Source organism: Crinia signifera, chromosome 7 (genome assembly GCF_055691185.1).
Source record: "Crinia signifera chromosome 7, ASM5569118v1, whole genome shotgun sequence".
NCBI lineage: Eukaryota > Metazoa > Chordata > Amphibia > Anura > Myobatrachidae > Crinia > Crinia signifera.
This window is the reverse complement of record NC_139223.1, coordinates 15741722-15760280: the sequence shown is the minus strand read 5'-3', so window position 1 is coordinate 15760280 and position 18559 is coordinate 15741722. Positions and strand designations below refer to the sequence as shown.

The 18559-nt window shown below is 48.2% G+C and overlaps 1 protein-coding gene across 1 annotated transcript in view; it reads left to right on the top strand.

Annotated features, from left to right (window-relative positions):
- The first annotated feature begins 2154 nt into the window (after positions 1 to 2154).
- LOC146021380 (NACHT, LRR and PYD domains-containing protein 1b allele 2-like) overlaps positions 2155 to 18559 on the top strand; it is a 60473-nt gene continuing 44068 nt past the window's right edge. The window contains exon 1 of the mRNA XM_083155166.1: positions 2155 to 2367. Coding sequence (XP_083011292.1) covers positions 2155 to 2367 — 213 coding nt within the window. The remainder of the gene's footprint in view (positions 2368 to 18559) is intronic.

The window sequence follows — 18559 nt, the reverse complement described above, 5'->3', positions numbered from 1 at the left end:
TTTGCTATTAGTGTGCCAATGAAAAATGTATTATCCAAGAGTCATTACAAGGAGGCTGTGACCCACACCCTTTCAGGGGGGTGACACTAAATATGATACCTCCTCTGCAGTGACAGGAGACTGGTGCTGCATGGTAAGTGTGTTCTGCAGCACCCGGCTCCTCTCGCTAATGATGATCCAACATTGCATATAGAGTCTTCAGGGAAATCCCAGCATCTCTGGAGATGTAAATGGGGGATGCCCTGCCTCCTTCCTGGGCACTCACAGGGGTTATTTAATGAACCAGGTGTCACCGACTTCCGTGCCTACACTGATTATATCCAACCTTGCTACGTCACTTGTATGCTGTGTGACCACTCCATGTGAACCTTACATGCCATCAGATATCTGCATACGTATAATTGAACGGTGTGCATGTGTATGGATGTTCCACGATAACTCTTGAACGCTTTAACTAATCATCTTGTCTACCATATTGTCTTAAGGGACAATCTAAATTCTAAGATGAGTTTAATCGGACAACCCCTAAAGGGTGCTGTCATAATGGTCCATGCTATTTCTGTTATTTTCATGCATTGTGATAGAATGCGTTGGAAAGCTTATGACTTTCTGAATACAATCAGGGCTGCTGAAAGCGCTGCCCAGCCCTGGTAAAAGGGGGTGTGTTCAACAGGAGGGGCATGGCCAATGGGAGGGGGTGCGGTCACACTCCTGTAAAAATATATTTACAGGGGGTATGGGCTGCTGCTGCCTCTCTCCGTTGCTCAGCACATGGCACTGAGCAGCGTGTGCTGAGTGGGGAAGGGAGGCTGTGGTGCTGCGGCAGCCGCTGCTCTCTTCTCCCAGTGCCCGGTCTCTGCAGCGGGAAAGGGGACGAGGGACCCGGGCCCCTCCAAAAAGTACCTGCTCTTCTCCTCTTGATGGCACTGAATTCAGCACAATAAACAGACTCCCTTAAGTGGACCCTTATCCCCTTGAGTGGTGGGTTTTCCTCGGGTAGGACAAACCTACCAGGGCAGGTTTGTCCTTCCCCAGAAATACTCACCACAGAAGGGGCAGCCACTGGCTCCTGCTCCCCTGGTGCTGCTGCTGCTGGGTTCAGCTGTTTGCGGCCGCTGGGAGAAGATCGGCTTGGGGTGGCTCAGGAGCACTCATCCGTTCGAGCATTCCTGTGTTTGGACACACGAACAGCCGAGCATGGCCGAATCTCCCGAGCAGCCCTGATCCTCCCAGAGCGGTAATGGGGAGGATCAGCAATGGGGGGTGTCAGTGACAGGGGGGGATGGTGGTGCGCTAGTGGTTCACCGCTGGAGGCACCACTGGCACACCCTTTCTTTACAGTGGCATGTACGGAAACTTCTCGGTAGAGCCCGCTCCTGCAGCTCATCCCGAGAAAGGGGTTAAAGGCCGATAAGGGTCCCTTACATGAAAAACATTTACACTTTACAAAACTTTTGAGAGTTGCATAAGCATGACTTAAGACTAGTATACACATATGTTGTGGTCTTGTAAGGTATGGAAAGCATGTGGTGGAGTTGTATGGCAAATGGGGTCTGAGTGCATGTGTGAGTGCATAACATTGTTCCATTTTTGGTTCTGCCCCTGGCCTCCATTGAATAGTGGAAATGGCCTTGTTTTCTGGCAGGTTTGAAATCTGATGAAGCATCGTCATTAAAGTAATGGTTTCTATATCTACCGGTATTATATGACTGTAAGGACTCTATCTTGTCTTCATTTTCACATGAATCCTCCTGCTCATCAGATCTTAGACATCTTTCGTAGATAGATGCGGAGGCACCCTGAGGTGCTAATTAGTCCCATAACTTTATTTAAATATGTAATATTTTGTAAGCATCAGCTAATCTTTTCTCCAATGCAGCTGCATGGAAAGTAGCACTGAACAGCAGATTCTCAGTAGTCCTGCACGGTGGAGTCTAGATTGGAGTAAGCATTTAATGGATTCCTTTCCAGCTGGCTCGTTTTAGGTGATCTCCAGTATTGTGTAACCCCACCCGTATTTCCCACCTGACTGTGCCCCGTTTATTTTGCATGACCGCATCCATGACCATGTCACCTATATCATGTCTCATTCCGTGTACAGATTGTGCTGCCTACAGTATGTGGATCAAATGCATCCATTTCAAAGACGGAAAAATGATCCTGGAATCTCCAACAAGAACGGAAGGCTCTTACATTGTGCTGGAGAACCCCACTTTTTCCAGAATTGGGGTAATTGTGGAGAAGTGTTGGACATTTTTAAGGTCACTATTTAGAACGCCAGGAGCAGTCCTGATATACTGCAAAAAAAGGACAAAGTACCTGCTCCACCTCTATCTGGTGCCATTGAATGATGACTCAACAAAAGAGGTAAGTCACCAACATAGGTACAGTGGCCCTTATTCTGATTGACCCGCTCGTGTGCAAATTCACACGAGGGACCGATGTTTTGCATATGCGCACATGCAGCAGCATTTCTGTGCATTTGTATATGCTGGGTGAGTGAACTCTGCAAAAATCACTTCGCTGGGCGCACGCTCCCTGCCTTTCGAGGGGGGGGGGGTGTGGGTTGCCCGACAGGGCCATTAGCATATGTGAACACCCTGCGTTTCGTATATCAAGGGCTTTAACAAGGTACAGGGGGGAGACATTCTTCACAGGAAGAGGAGCAACAGAACACGATGACATGCACTGACACTAGAGGGAGGAAGGTACAGGTGGGAGACATTCTTCACAGGAAGAGGAGCAACAGAACACCAGGACATGCACTGACACTAGGGGGAGGAAGGTACAGGTGGGAGACATTCTTCACAGGAAGAGGAGCAGCAGAACACGAGGACATGCACTGACACTGGGGGGAGGAAGGTACAGGTGGGAGACATTCTTCACAGGAAGAGGAGCAGCAGAACACGAGGACATGCACTGACACTAGGGGGAGGAAGGTACAGGTGGGAGACATTCTTCACAGGAAGAGGAGCAACAGAACACGAGGACATGCACTGACACTAGAGGGAGGAAGGTACAGGTGGGAGACATTCTTCACAGGAAGTGGAGCAGCAGAACACGAGGACATGCACTGACACTAGAGGGAGGAAGGTACAGGTGGGAGACATTCTTCACAGGAAGAGGAGCAACAGAACACGAGGACATGCACTGACACTAGGGGGAAGGTACAGGTGGGAGACATTCTTCACAGGAAGAGGAGCAGCAGAACACGAGGACATGCACTGACACTAGAGGGAGGAAGGTACAGGTGGGAGACATTAGTCACAGGAAGAGGAGCAACAGAACACGAGGACATGCACTGACACTAGGGGGAGGAAGGTACAGGTGGGAGACATTCTTCACAGGAAGAGGAGCAGCAGAACACGAGGACATGCACTGACACTAGGGGGAGGAAGGTACAGGTGGGAGACATTCTTCACAGGAAGAGGAGCAACAGAACACGAGGACATGCACTGACACTAGGGGTGGAAGGTACAGGTAGGAGACATTCTTCACAGGAAGAGGAGCAACAGAACACGAGGACATGCACTGACACTAGAGGGAGGAAGGTACAGGTGGGAGACATTCTTCACAGGAAGAGGAGCAACAGAACACGAGGACATGCACTGACACTAGGGGGAAGGTACAGGTGGGAGACATTCTTCACAGGAAGAGGAGCAGCAGAACACGAGGACATGCACTGACACTAGAGGGAGGAAGGTACAGGTGGGAGACATTAGTCACAGGAAGAGGAGCAACAGAACACGAGGACATGCACTGACACTAGGGGGAGGAAGGTACAGGTGGGAGACATTCTTCACAGGAAGAGGAGCAACAGAACACGAGGACATGCACTGACACTAGGGGTGGAAGGTACAGGTAGGAGACATTCTTCACAGGAAGAGGAGCAACAGAACACGAGGACATGCACTGACACTAGGGGGAGGAAGGTACAGGTGGGAGACATTCTTCACAGGAAGAGGAGCAACAGAACACGAGGACATGCACTGAAACTAGAGGGAGGAAGATTCAGGGGAAATGTGAGGAAGAATTTTTTCACAGAAAGAGTAGTAGATAAGTGGAATAGCCTCCCATCAGAGGTGGTAGACGCAAATACAGTAGTACAATTTAAACATGCTTGGGATAAGCATATTGATATCCTTACAAAGAAATAAGGATCAAATATGGTTTGAGGTAACATGTTTAAAAAAAGGGGCAGACTAGATGGGCCAAGTGGTTCTTATCTGCCGTCACATTCTATGTTTCTATGTTTCTATGTTTCATGTGTGTTCCCGTGAAAACGCCGGGTGTACACATGCTAATGCATTCGTGATGCACGTGCAGGGGGCGGACAGCTGACATAACCAGATGTCAGCTGTCCGCCCAATTCCCTGGAAATCTAAATGCATATGTATGAGTGGTCTGGACTCTCACATATGTGCGCGCCTTCAACATCATTTGATGGTTAGCGACCATCGAAAGATGGGGGGGTTCCCACAGGCATGCAAATTAATGTAAAACATCCATTCGCATGCTGGGCACATGAACCCGACGTGCAAAGGGGGGTGGGTGTACTGTACCACCATTTGCAGGGCGGGTCTTGGTTGACTCGCAAGGGTGCAAATTTGCGCTCGAGCGAGTCAACCAGAATAAGGGCCCGTATGCGTATATTGCAGATAAAAGCCCATACTCCCCGGGGACCTTACATTCACAGCCCCTCAGGCAGTGAGCACCTCACCTTCCAAGCGCTGCCCCTGCCCCGTTCACTGTATACAAATTTACACTGTTAGCTGCACATTTTAGGAACAATCTCCCCCAGCAGAGCCCACACTCCCTGGGGACCTTTAATTCACAGCCCCCCGAGACCGACCTGAGGCAGTGAGTCACCTCACCTTCCGAGCGCTGCCCCTGCCCTGGTCATCATTCAGCCAGGCTTCCCCATCCACTGGGCATTCCTAACCCATAGATTGTTTGTCAGTGTAGGAGTTGGCTTTGCTGTGTGTGTTGAAAACCTCATGTGTGTTATCTGTTAAATGTTACATGTACCTCAATAATGATAGCAGTTTTTAGCACGCCAAGCAGGAAATATGTTGTCCTGCTTCGTGCATTTATAACAATTATCATAAAACTTGCTTAACGTGCAAAAGAATATGTATAACTGTATGATAATTGTTATAAATGCACGAAGCAGGACAACATATTTCCTGCTTGGTGTGCTAAAAACTGCTCATAATTGCTGACAAACTGGCGGCGCAAGGCCCTCCCCCTGGTGATGCAAGGCCCTCCCCCTGGCGATGCAAGGCCCGGCCCCGGACTTTTAATTTTCTCCCTGAAATGATTTTTCAAAAGTAGGCAACCCTGCAGAGACTGCCAGCGGTTGTTCTCTCTCCCATGCCTAAGACTCTAGCATTCAGAGTCTCACTCTCACCTAAGATCAGTTGAAGATCCGTGCAGGCAATGTGGAGGCCATCCCTCCCTTCAGCTCTCTCCTTCTCCGGGGTCCTGAGCCTGCCACTCAGGGGCAGATGTATGAACCAGCGTTAAGTGCAAAAATGCACTTAACGCTGGTTAACTGGGGGGGGATTACGATTTCCCTAATGTATCACTAGCGCTAGTGACAGCCCGCCAAGTTAAGCTCGGCGGGGCTGTCCCCTGCAATCCCCCCCCATGGATTAACGGCCGGGGCGATGTATTAACAGCCTTCGAGGTATTAATTCACCCCGGCCGCTTCGCCAGCTCAGGGCTAGCGTTGTCCTTTCCCCCACTGTGGGGACAACGCTAGCCCTGCGTTTGGCTTGGGCTGCGCTGGAGATCTCGTGGTTTTAGCGAGATCTCGCGCATGCCCAGAAAGCCGGCCAGGGGGGGGATTGCGAGTGCGCAATGCGCATGTGCGGGTCGGCGAGGGAGACGATAAGGAGAGCCGTTCACGCTGGGGATAACGGCTCTCCTTATCTGCTTAATACATCTGCCTATAACGTTTGCCCGCTTCTCCACGTTATGCTGGAGAAGCGGGACTCTTTATTCGCCAAACGTTATAGGCAGATTAATACATCTGCCCCTCAGTTACAAGCTCCACATCCGGACCACACTAACTGCTGCTGCATGTGGCCTTGTATAATGTGTATTGCGTACACACCATTAGACAGTGTTTTTCAACCACTGTGCCTGGTACACTAGTGTGCCATGAGCTGTTCTCCAGTGTGCCCCCAGATCTAGAGACGCCCAAACCAGTTTACAGCCACCACCAGTTCAACTGTTATTTACTGGTCTCTTCTTTTCAAGTAAAGGGCCAATGTATTTTATTTTTGTTACCCGTGGGGACCAGTGTCATTGTTTTTTATACTAGGGCCAATAGGTTTGTTATTTTCCTGAGGGGGCCAATGTGTTTTGCCATGTGGGGATCTCATGGTGTGCCTTGGCAATTTTAAAATCACTGCAGTAAGTAGTTCTATAATGGCTTCTTGATGAGTAGCACCTTTAAGTATGTGCATATACTGTACTTAGGGTGAGCAACTTTCCGATGGGTGAACCAGGGACGGGGGGTTATGGTGGGCGGCAGCCCTCCACATTTTTTGGGGGATATTAAGTCCTTTTTGGTGCGTTTTCCTTGCATAAAACTGTAGTATTCACACATATATATATATATATATATATTATATATATATATATATATATATATATATATATACACATGCACACATTCACACACACACACGTGGTGTGTCACCAATTTGGCACCTGGATAAGTGTTCACTTGTCTGGCTCAGTAAGAATGTCTTGCTGAGCCAGACAAGTGAACACTTATCCAGGTGACAAGTGAACACTTATCCAGGTGACAAATTGTATGGGCGATCCACTTGAATACCCACATTTATTACCCCAAAACAACTCTTACTACCAGAGGCGGGGCCATTTCGGGCCAGTTATCAACTGATTGAGACAGTAGCATAGGTTGGGTGCCCTTCTCTTTCGGCTTAGAGGAAAGAATCGCACACTTTCCACCATGTTTGTAGTTTCACCACAACGTTATTCTATAAAGCTGATACCCCTGAGGAAGCCCCTTGTTGGGCGAAATGCGTTGGGTGAAAACAGCACGTTTTGTCTAAAAAGACTTTTAATAAAGAGAATAACACCAAGTTATGGACATTGTTTAATATATTATGGACTGAAGTTGAGAAGTGCGCCATTCCACACTTGTTCTTGTATCTTTTGTAATTCCCCTTAGCCAACAGGGGTATTGTGGAAACAGGCAGCAAACTAATAATCTTTCAGAATTTAGCGCAAAAAAGAAGGGGTTTGGTTGATGATAGATAGATTATATATATATATATATTATATTTTTAGGTACTTGTGAATTATCCGGGCGCCCGATTTTTGATCGGTCCCAAAAAATCGCGTCGCATCGCGTGTTAACCAAATGGCATGCGATGCGACGCGACGAGAGCAGCACCCGATTTTAGCAGTGGACCCGATTTTAACATTGGAATCAATGTAAAATGGTCCCTGAGACCCGATTTTACATTTATTTAAATGAAAAAATGCCCAAAACCCCCAAAAAGTGACAAAAGTGAAATCCCACCCCCATTGTTAACGTCACCCCACTAATGACACAAACCCGAAGCGTGGCGAGCGCAGCGAGCCCGCGAGGGGCGGCGGTACGCGTCCTCCGACCTTTTCATACCCCCACTATCCACGTCGGCGTGGAGCTGAGAATAGAATAGTGTGGCGAGCGCAGCGAGCCACCGAGCCCGAAGCGTGGCGAGCCCCGCGAGGGGACGCCGACACCTTCACAGCTATCCGCGTCCCCTCGCGGGCTTCACAGGTGTCCGCGTCCCCTCGCGGGGCTCGCTGTGCTCGCCACGCTTCGGGCTCGCCACGCTTCGGGCTCGGTGGCTCGCTGCGCTCGCCACACTATTCTATTCTCACTCCACGCCCTAGTGGATAGTAGGGTATGAAAAGGTCGGAGGACGCGTACCGACGCCCCTCGCGGGCTCGCTGCGCTCGCCACGCTTCGGGTTCACGTTGATAGTGGCCTGGTTGTGAACCTCCAATATCATTCATCAATATCATTCATATCTGACACATTAAGGACAACAGAATTTAAGGAATAACTGTAATTATCATATATCAGCAATAAATTAGAACAACAAGAACACATATCATACAATCATTAATAGGCGTAATTACTTAGCCAACAAACTTAGTGCATGTAGAATGCGTGTAAATGGGCTGTCACCCGCCAGGCACTTTCGCCACACAAACTCTTGCATATAAGAGTCCAGGTGATGGCGGCCTGTGCCCCGCTGGCGTTTGTTCCGCCACTTTGCACATCCCCATAGTCTTTCTATATTTTGTGTATGTGCTCCAGTGTCCGGGTCCACAAAATTATATCTATGATTGACCCTCAAGTGACTGTATCCAGCCCGCTCCAGTCCAGTATTGTACGCACGCCAGCAATCGCTTACAATTGTAGTGCCAGCCTCGATATGCTCTGCAATTGCGGTCATCAGGGTCGTCGGATCTCTCTTTTCCACAGGCAACATGAAACATTCCCCTGTTTCGCGACACACTCCTCCAAAGACCCACTGCTGTGGGAGAACTCTGCCGACATTGGCTTGTCTCTTTGCAAACAGCGACTCATCTATCTCCACAATTTTGCCTGCTCCACCAATACGGCGTTGAGGCTGGGACATGAGGTCGCATTGACACGCCTCCCGCATCAAGGCGTTGTAGAAGATAGCTGTCTTATTGATGTATATATTCAGATGTTTGTCACAGAACTCTATGGATGTAAGTTCCTCACTCCAGCAGAAAATAAACCTGAGGATTGTCATGAATGGAAGTCTGCATCCAGGGTAAAATAGTGAGGCCCGCAGACTTTGCTTTTTGCCACAGCTTTTTATATAGCAGCGCCATTTCCGCTCATTCACCGACAGGCGCATTGGGTGTCCATTTGGACAGGTAGCTGTTGATGGAAGAAGCCCATTGTCCTGCATGAACTTCACAGTATCCTCTTCTGTCTTGGGGAGGCTGAAGATACTGCCCGGCAAAGCCATACCGTCAAATAGGATGAAAGGGGCAAAATGGGCCAATATCCAAAGAAATTGAATGAAAATTTCTGAAAAATCACCTCACGAAAAGTCTCATACAAAGCACCACAGCAAACCACTTGTTATCTCCTGTCAAAACTCCCTCAGAGTGAAATTCTGCCAGATGTGGCAGAGGGCGGGATTACAATTGGGCGGGATGGGTTAAAATCGCATCGCATTGCGTGGCATTTAATACCATACAATAGCATACAATGCGACGCGATTTTGTCTTCAAGGAAATTTCAAGGGAAATCGCGTTGCATCGCCTCGCATCGTATTCTTAATGTACTGTCATATAATTTCAACATGGGGCGCCCGGATAATTCACATTTACCTATTTTTACATAATTCACATAAACATAATATAAATTATTGCACCTGAAAACTGTACCTAGTTGGCAGCAGCAGCATCTGTTTTAATTTTGAAAGGCCGGGAAGCCAACAGCCACTGCCAGGACAGGAGGGAGGGAGCCGGAAGGCTCAGCAGTTATGTACTGAGTAGGACTGTCCCGGATCATCCGCGTAGCAGCGTGGCGCATTTGCATGTGCCACTGTGCTGCAGTGGAGGTGTGTAGCAGCAGGTACCAGGGCAGTAGTAGCAGCCCGCCTGACTGACCACCAATGCCTGACAGCGCAGCATTACTGGGAGTGTGGGAGGAGACGCGGTCACGCAGCGGCCGCACTTACCAATGGTGGGGAGGCGCCCGCCGCGTAACAGCTTCCCCTCCCACACTTCCAGTCCCAGTAATTCTGTGCGGGGCGGGAGCAGTTGAGCATCGGCGGCGCAGCGGCACCCAGGCACCGCACAACTGCTGCTCTCATGTTGTTATTTAGGTCTGGCCCGGGTCTTGCCGCGTGGGGGGGGGGGGGGGGGGTGTTAGGTGGATTCAGGCATTTGCCATGCCTGAATCCACCAACATTTTGAGTTACTTGAAACCGGGACTTTCCGCATCCCGGGATGGGTTTGGTCACTCTAACTGTACTGTATGGATTGAAACATTGGAACATTGTACACGAAAGAAGTTCTATTACATTCACTACTATAAATAGAACAAACTATTTTGTAACAAATCCACGCAGGACATCATCTTCCATTTTGTTTCAAATCGTCTACCCATACCAGTGTTTGTAGTCCTGGTCTTGAAGAATGGTGACCTGCGGCAGAGGTGGCGCCCATTCCAATAACATAAACCACTTTTTTGTTATTTCTGTACTGTATGAATGGTGTGTGTGTAGTCTGTACTGTACTGTGTGTGTGTATATATGTCAGTGATGGCTAACCTTGACACTCCAGCTGTTGTTGAACTACATATCCCAGCATGCCCTGCTACAGTTTTGCTATTTGGGCATGCTAAAACTGATGCAGGGTATACTGGGATGTGTGGATCAACAACAATTGAAGGGTCAAGGTTAGCAATCACTGGTACAGTATATGTGGTGCATGACAGGGCCATGGGGTAGGGTTTTTGGCGTCCCCCTGCAAACTAGAATGCTTTTCTTTGAGAATTACTGTGCAGGGCCAATGTGGAGGTTAAATGTTCCACCTCATCATTAGAGGTGGTGGAACTCAGTTCCACCCTGTTCCCCCTCACACCTAGGGTTACCACCTTTGTGTTGTGAGATTCCCAGACAGTGGCACGCCCCTTGACACACCCACAGCCCCCCTTGACCCGCCCCAGCTCCACCCCTTGGCCCACCTTATGTTTTTTTTTAACACCGTAATGCCAGTTACACATTACATCACACACTATAATGCCCATTATATGTTATGCCACACACTGTGATGCCCATTACATGTTACGCCATACACTGCAATGGCCATTACACATTATGCCACACACCATGATGCCCATTACACATTATGCCACACACCATTATGCTCATTACTCATTATGCCAGGACTCAACAAATTTTTCTAAAGCAGGTACAAACATGGACAGTGCCCGCCGAAGGCGCATGCCAAAAAATACGCCATACACTGCAATGCCCATTACATATTATGGCAAACACCGTAATGCTCATTACACATTATCCATACACTGTAATGCCCATTAAACATTATGCCACACACTAATGCCCATTACATATACCACACACGGTAATGGCTATTACATATTATGCCATATAAATGCCATGCCCGTGCCTTCATGCTCAATTCCAGTGGAGTTGAAAATGCTTGGTGTAAAGGGAGAGAGAAAATGCTCATTGTTGCCAAGGGGGAGTGCAAATGCTAATCGTTGCCACGGGTGTGCAAATGCTAATCGTTGCCAAGGGGGAGTGCATATGCTCGGCCGGGACCGGGAGACTAGGTGGGGGACACGACAGTGTCACACTTCGGGTTGTGCAGCCTGCTGCACTGCCTGCATGTTTACTGAGTGCGGCTATTTGCCCTGCCTGCAGCCGTGAAATACAACTGCACCATCACCCCACACAACACAAGTACAGTCAGCCAGGAGTATGTATGCCCTCGTCCTACCTCCTCACACACTGAGTTGCGCCAGCGGCCGTAGACACGCATCGCTGCAGGAGGAGCCGGAGGGCACATGATGATGAGTGACACATTACAGTGTCCCTCCCTCCTCCTCCCAGTGCGTGCCACGGTGGAGAGTCACAGTGAAGAAGTGACTTCAAACTGTGTCCGTGTCGACATTCGGGTAAAAAAAACAGTGAAAAAACCCATGTCGACCTCGCCCCCTGTCGACCGAAAGTCATTTTGACTTTACATTCTATGGGGGACATTTACCAAAATGGATTCGTAGAAAAAAGGTGTATTCGTAGGGAGAAATACACCTTTTTTTTTACGAATTTGTATTTTCGGGATTTACAATCCCAAAAATACAACAATTCGTAGTCCTAAAGATGGAACATTCGTATTTGTATTTACAAATACGAATGTCTACACCATCGATAGGATACGACAGAGATTCCTGATGTACTAAGCAGCCGTACTGATAATACGGCTGCTAAGTGGTGTGAAACACCCACGCAAATACGACAGAAAAATAGAACACCATTTTCCTGTCGTATTTGCTTTAAGCCTGCACGGATCAGTCATATCCATCATATCAGTCAGATCCGTGCAGGCTTCAGTGTAAAAAAATAGAAAAATTAAATAAATAAAAAAAAAAACAGCACCAGGTTGAAGGAGCCGGGGCCGGTAATTAAAAATCAGGGAACCCGACAAATAGGGGTTCCCCGATTTTTAACAACCAGCCCCAGGCTCCAGGTCCGGGGCTGGTTCCCAAAATACGGGGGACAAAATGACTAGGGGTCCCCCGTATTTCAAGAACCAGTCCCAGGCACAACCAGCCAGCAGGGTAATGCCACAGCCGGGGGGAGACTTTTTATACAAGTCCCCCCGGCCAAAACATTAACCCCCTGACCGGTCAGCCTGGGTCCCCCCCCTCCAGGACTTACCTGACCAGGCTGAAGCCTGGTACTGTCACCGATGCCCCTGGGCTGTGGGCATCGGGCTGATTATGGTGTAAAAAAAAGAATAATCTATTGTTTTTTACTGTGGCACTACAAGTGCCAGCAAGCTGGGACTTGGAGAACCACAAGTCCCAGCCTGCTGGGCATTAAAGGGCCCGCTGGCACTTGTAGTTCCACAGTTAAAAAAATAGTACACAAAACACACTGACACACTTTTAAAATAAAACTTTAATACATACAAAGCCCACACATACTAATACTTACCTATCTTCTTTCCGTAGGTATCCCTGGTCCTGTGTCGTCTTCTGGTCCTCCTGTGTCGTCTTCTGGTCCATGTTGACGTCGCTGTCCATGTCGGCGATGGCGTCCACGTCCGGATCCGACGAAATCCATGGAGGAAGCTGTGGAAGGAAACCATACTCACCTGTCCCAGCGCGACGTAGTCCAGGTAAGTGTCTTGGCAAAAAAACAAACCGAACACCCGAAACCAGACCGGACTGAGGGAGCCGCACGGTGTTTGTTTACATCGTGCGGCTCCGCCTCCCGAATGCCGCTATTGGCCGCCTTGCGGCCTAGCGGCCAATCAGGAGCCGCTAGGCCGCAAAGCGGTCAATAGCGGCATTCGGGAGGCGGAGCCGCACGATGTACACAAACACCGTGCGGCTCCCTCTGTCCGGATGGATTCGGGCTGTCGTTTTGTTTTTTTGCCAAGACACTTACCTGGACTACGTCGCGCTGGGACAGGTCAGTATGGTTTCCTTCCACAGCTTCCTCCATGGATTTCGTCGGATCCGGACGGGGACGCCATCGCCGACATGGACAGCGACGTCGACATGGACCAGAAGACGACACAGGAGGACCAGAAGACGACACAGGACCAGGGATACCTACGGAAAGAAGATAGGTAAGTATTAGTATGTGTGGGCTTTGTATGTATTAAAGTTTTATTTTAAGTGTGTGTCAGTGTGTTTTGTGTACTATTTTTTTAACTGTGGAACTACAAGTGCCAGCGGGCCCTTTAATGCCCAGCAGGCTGGGACTTGTGGTTCTCCAAGTCCCAGCTTGCTGGCACTTGTAGTGCCACATTAAAAAACAATAGATTATTCTTTTTTTTACACCATAATCAGCCCGATGCCCACCGCCCAGGGGCATCGGGGACAGTACCAGGCTTCAGCCTGGTCAGGTAAGTCCTGGAGGGGGGGGGGGGGCCCTTCATTGGGGGGGTCCCCACTCCCCCAGGGCCCCTGGCCAGGCTGACCGGTCAGGGGGTTAATGTTTTGGCCGGGGGGACTTGTATAAAAAGTCTCCCCCCGGCTGTGGCATTACCCTGCTGGCTGGTTTGGCCTGGGACTGGTTCTTGAAATATGGGGGACCCCTAGTCATTTTGTCCCCCGTATTTTGGGAACCAGCCCCGGACCTGGAGCCTGGGGCTGGTTGTTAAAAATCGGGGAACCCCTATTTGTCGGGTTCCCTGATTTTTAATTACCGGCCCCGGCTCCTTCAGCCTGGTGCTGGTTTCGGCTGTGGGGGGGACCCCACGCCGTTTTTTTTAAAATTTATTTATTTTTCTATTTTTTTTTACACACTGCAGCCTGCACGGATCTAAATGATCCGTGCAGACTGCTAGAAATAATTCGTATTAGCAGCCGTATATACGGCCGCTAATACGAATGGTTACACCATCGGAGGGTTACAAAGCAGTCGTATCTGACTGCTTTGTCATTTCCCCTCCGGAAAACGACTTTGCATACGACTAAAACAGTCGTATGCAGTCGGAGGGGAAATACCAATACGAAAAACTAGGTTTTTCATATTGGTAAATTTCCCCCTATATGTCTATATGCCAGCTCACCTTGCCCATCCATGGGTCTATTTGCAGGGCCGCCACCAAGAATCTTGGGGCCCGGGACTGACCTTCAGTCCGGCCCCCCCCCCAAGTTCTGTAAATCCTATAATGCAGACACGCCCACAGAGGCACATGCACACACACATATACACACAGCCACCACACACATATACACTGCCACATACATCACATGTATACACAGACAGTAGCTACAGTGCATATGCACATACACCCACAATTATACACTGCCACATACACACACAAACACATGTATACACACACAGCCAGGGCCGTTTCTAGACAATTTTGCTCCCAGGGCGAAGAAATAAAAATGCGCCCCCACAGAATATGGTACTGAATAAATAGGGGTGTGGCTTAACAAAAGGGTGTGGCTTAATGGTAAAAGGGGTGTGGTCTAGCCGGAAAACAATCATCTTACATCTCACTTTTGCAACAAGGAAAAAATGGGAAAACCCAGTTCTCACAAGGAGAGTCTGGACCAGGGGCGCTTGTCAGGAGTGGTCCTGCCCAGCTGCTGCTAGAAACAGGATGGTCAGTCCTGTGAATTGTACCGAAAAAATAGAGAGTGTGTAGCAGCGCTCTAAAAAAAAAATCTAAAAAATCTGGTGCGAATTGGTTAAACTAGTACAATATGTTTATTAAAGACTAGCTGACCCGCCCGGCGTTGCCCGGGAAACCCTTGGGGTTTCTTTATTTCCAAAATTGCTGAAAAATGTCATCTTACAATATGCTGTGCCAACGACCTAAGATTGTAATTTGTTATAGATTCCACCATAATGTTAGAATGTGTTTGCATTGATACTCAATGGCGGCAATGAAATCAGGTGTGGTGTTGTTGTTTGAAACACAACGCTCCTGAGGTGATAACTTGTATGTGTTGATGAATTCCACATCCACTCCTGAGATTTAGCACCTACTGTATGACATATCCTCCAACATCTGAGGGTCAGAAATCGGTACAAAATCAGAAAGGGACGTGGCCCCACCTCCATTTCTATACTTTCAAATTGTACAGTTTCTAGGGTGTGTAATTACAGGCGCTGAGTGCGAAGGGACCGGGGTGGGCGTTACTTACCCCGCCATAATTAATTAAAAATTCACTGCTCCCTGCCACTGCCACTCCCCTCACCAAACCTGCAGCAGTCTCTGAGGTCTGGGGATCTGTAAAGCACATGCACCGGGCATCTCTACCAAACAGTGGGGCAGCCCCTGAGTGTGGGAGCAGGTCCACGGGCCTGGCCACATGATGTCATGACGCGACGCACGCTACCCGCACCACTGTAATGCCCCACTGGGAATGGGTGCAATGGGCCAAATTCTTCCCTACACCCGCCAAGCCAATCCACTGATCCAGCCATCACAATCATCAATGGGTGCATTAATAAGGTTTGAGTGAAAGAAGTTGAAGAATAAGACTGAGAAAAAGAATTGCCATGTTACAAAGTGTACAATTTACTCAATAAATCGTGAAAAAAATGTAAGTGTACATAGAAGTACGATCAAGAAATGAAAGTAGGATTAAAAAATAAGTTCTGTTTCAAACTGATAATTGTTTGGATGGGGTGGGTTGTGAAACAAATCTATAGGTGGGGGTATGGATATTGTGGGCATAATTGGTGTTTGTTACACCTACATGGGGCCCTCAATTGATGGGATTTTCACTACAGTGTCACGGTCACATTGTCACCATAGGTGGATTCCCAATTGGGGTCCAGGTGGTCTTTTAGGGACCCTTTACAATCCTGTAGGTCTCTTCTCCTTGAGCTTACTGTCTCCCTTAATGATAGTCAATCACTGAGGGAGACCATAGGCTCCAGGAGAAGAGACCAACGGGATTGTAAAGGGGTCCCTAAAAGATCACCTGAACCCCAATTGGAAATCCCCCTACGGTGACACTGTAGTGAAAATTTCTCATCATCTGGGTACCCCCTGTAGGTGTACCAAACACCAATTATGCCCACAATATCCATACCCCCTCCACCTATAGATTTGTTTCGCAACCCACCGCCATCCAAACAATTATCAGTTTGAATCATAATTTATTTTTTAATCCTACTTTCATTTCTTGATTGTACTTCTATGTACACATATTTTTTTCACGATTTATTGAGTAAATTGTACACTATAACATGACAAAGCGCCGTTAATGGGGGGGCACCTCCCCCCCCTTCCCGCTGGCCTCCCCACCCCCGCCGTTAATGGGGGGGCGCCTCCCCCCCTCCCCACCCCGGCCACCGGTGCCACTCCCCCCCCCCCCCCCCATCGCCGCAGGCTTACCTGTCTGCGCGTCCCGGCTCCCCTCCTGGCTTCAATTAATAATTCTATGCAGACGGACCACGATAAAATGGCCGCCCCCATACCGCAAACAGTTTCAGAGAACTGTCTGCTTTATGGGGCGGCCATTTTATCGTGGTCCGTCTCCATAGAATTGATTGAAGCCAACAGTTGTGTGTTTGTTGTACTGTTTTTGGGTGTGTGTTGTAGTGTGTATGGATTTGTATTGTACTGCATGCGGTGTGTTTCCAGCGATTTCTGCCCCTATCTCCCCCGTGTGTACACAGCTTAAGTGTGTGGGGTGCTCTACGTATAAATGTGTGTGTTGTGTGCTATGTGTGCGTATGTGGTGTACTGTGTGTGTGCGTGTACAATGTGTACGTGTGTGTGTGTTATGTGTGGTCTATGTATATCCTCAATTATTTCCTAATTGTTTAAAGCCTTCACCATAATGTTAGAATGTGTCTGTCATACTCAATGACAGCAATGAAATCAGGTGTGGAGTTGTTCCTTCGTCCACGGTTTCCCAGATCGTCAATGAAGGAAAATTAAAACTTGGGGCCAAATGTAATAGGGTGAGAGTTTCAGAAAGTGAGAGATTTTGGGAGAGTTTTCCCCTTTTTTTAAAGCAGCAATCAATAACATGGCAAAATCAACCTGGTTTTGCAGTGTAATTGATTTCTGCTTTAAAAAAAGGGGAAAACTCTCCCAAAATCTCTCACTTTCTGAAACTCTCACCCTATTACATTTGGCCCTCTGTGTTTTTTAAAATATTAAGTGAAATTTCCCAAAAACGGCTTCGAGGTGTACACCACCGGGTCCAGAGGTATCTTGTTTCCAAATTTGGTGTCTCTGAGTGCCACGGTGTGTCCGCAATGCGACGGACACGCACACACACACACACACACAGACTCTTCAACTTATTATATAGATACACTTCTAAAATGTTATTGGACGGCCAGCAAACATAATAAAACATTAGGAAAACATTAAAAATAGTGCACTACAATTGTGCAATAATATGGTTCCTCACCAACCAAAGAATTTGGAGAGTCCTGTATTATGGGCCCATAGATTGGTAGAAAAGTTCCCCAAATAGTCATCCAGAGGGAGAATCACTTGTTGCAGATCTTGTGCTTGGAGTGGCCCAGATTGGCACAAATAACCAACTCCTGCTGCAAAGTTGTTCTGTTGCGAATGATGGTGAGTTTCTCGACCTTCAATGGATGGACCCGATAATTTGTATCCACTTTGGGGAGGGGGGAAGGGGTAAAAATCCGTGGTCCAAATGGAGTGCAATCCACAGACACTTGGTGGAGAGGCTGCAATGGTCTCCTTACGCGTTTCACTACGCCAGGAAACGCGTAAGGAGACCATTGCAGCCTCTCCACCAAGTGTCTGTGGATTGCAGTCCTGATTCCTCCATTTGGACCACGGATTTTTCCCCCTTCCCCCCTCCCCAAAGTGGATACAAATTATCGGGTCCATCCATTGAAGGTCGAGAAACTCACCATCATTCGCAACAGAACAACTTTGCAGCAGGAGTTGGTTATTTGTGCCAATCTGGGCCACTCCAAGCACAAGATCTGCAACAAGTGATTCTCCCTCTGGATGACCATTTGGGGAACTTTTCTACCAATCTATGGGCCCATAATACAGGACTCTCCAAATTCTTTGGTTGGTGAGGAACCATATTATTGCACAATTATAGTGCACTATTTTTAATGTTTTCCTAATGTTTTATTATGTTTGCTGGCCGTCCAATAACATTTTAGAAGTGTATCTTTAATAATCATTTTGTACTAGTTTAACCAATCCCCACCAGATTTTTTATTTTTTAGAGCGCTGCTACACACTCTCTCTTTTTTCGGTACATCTCACTTTTGCAGCCTGCATGAACAGACATTGGTTACCG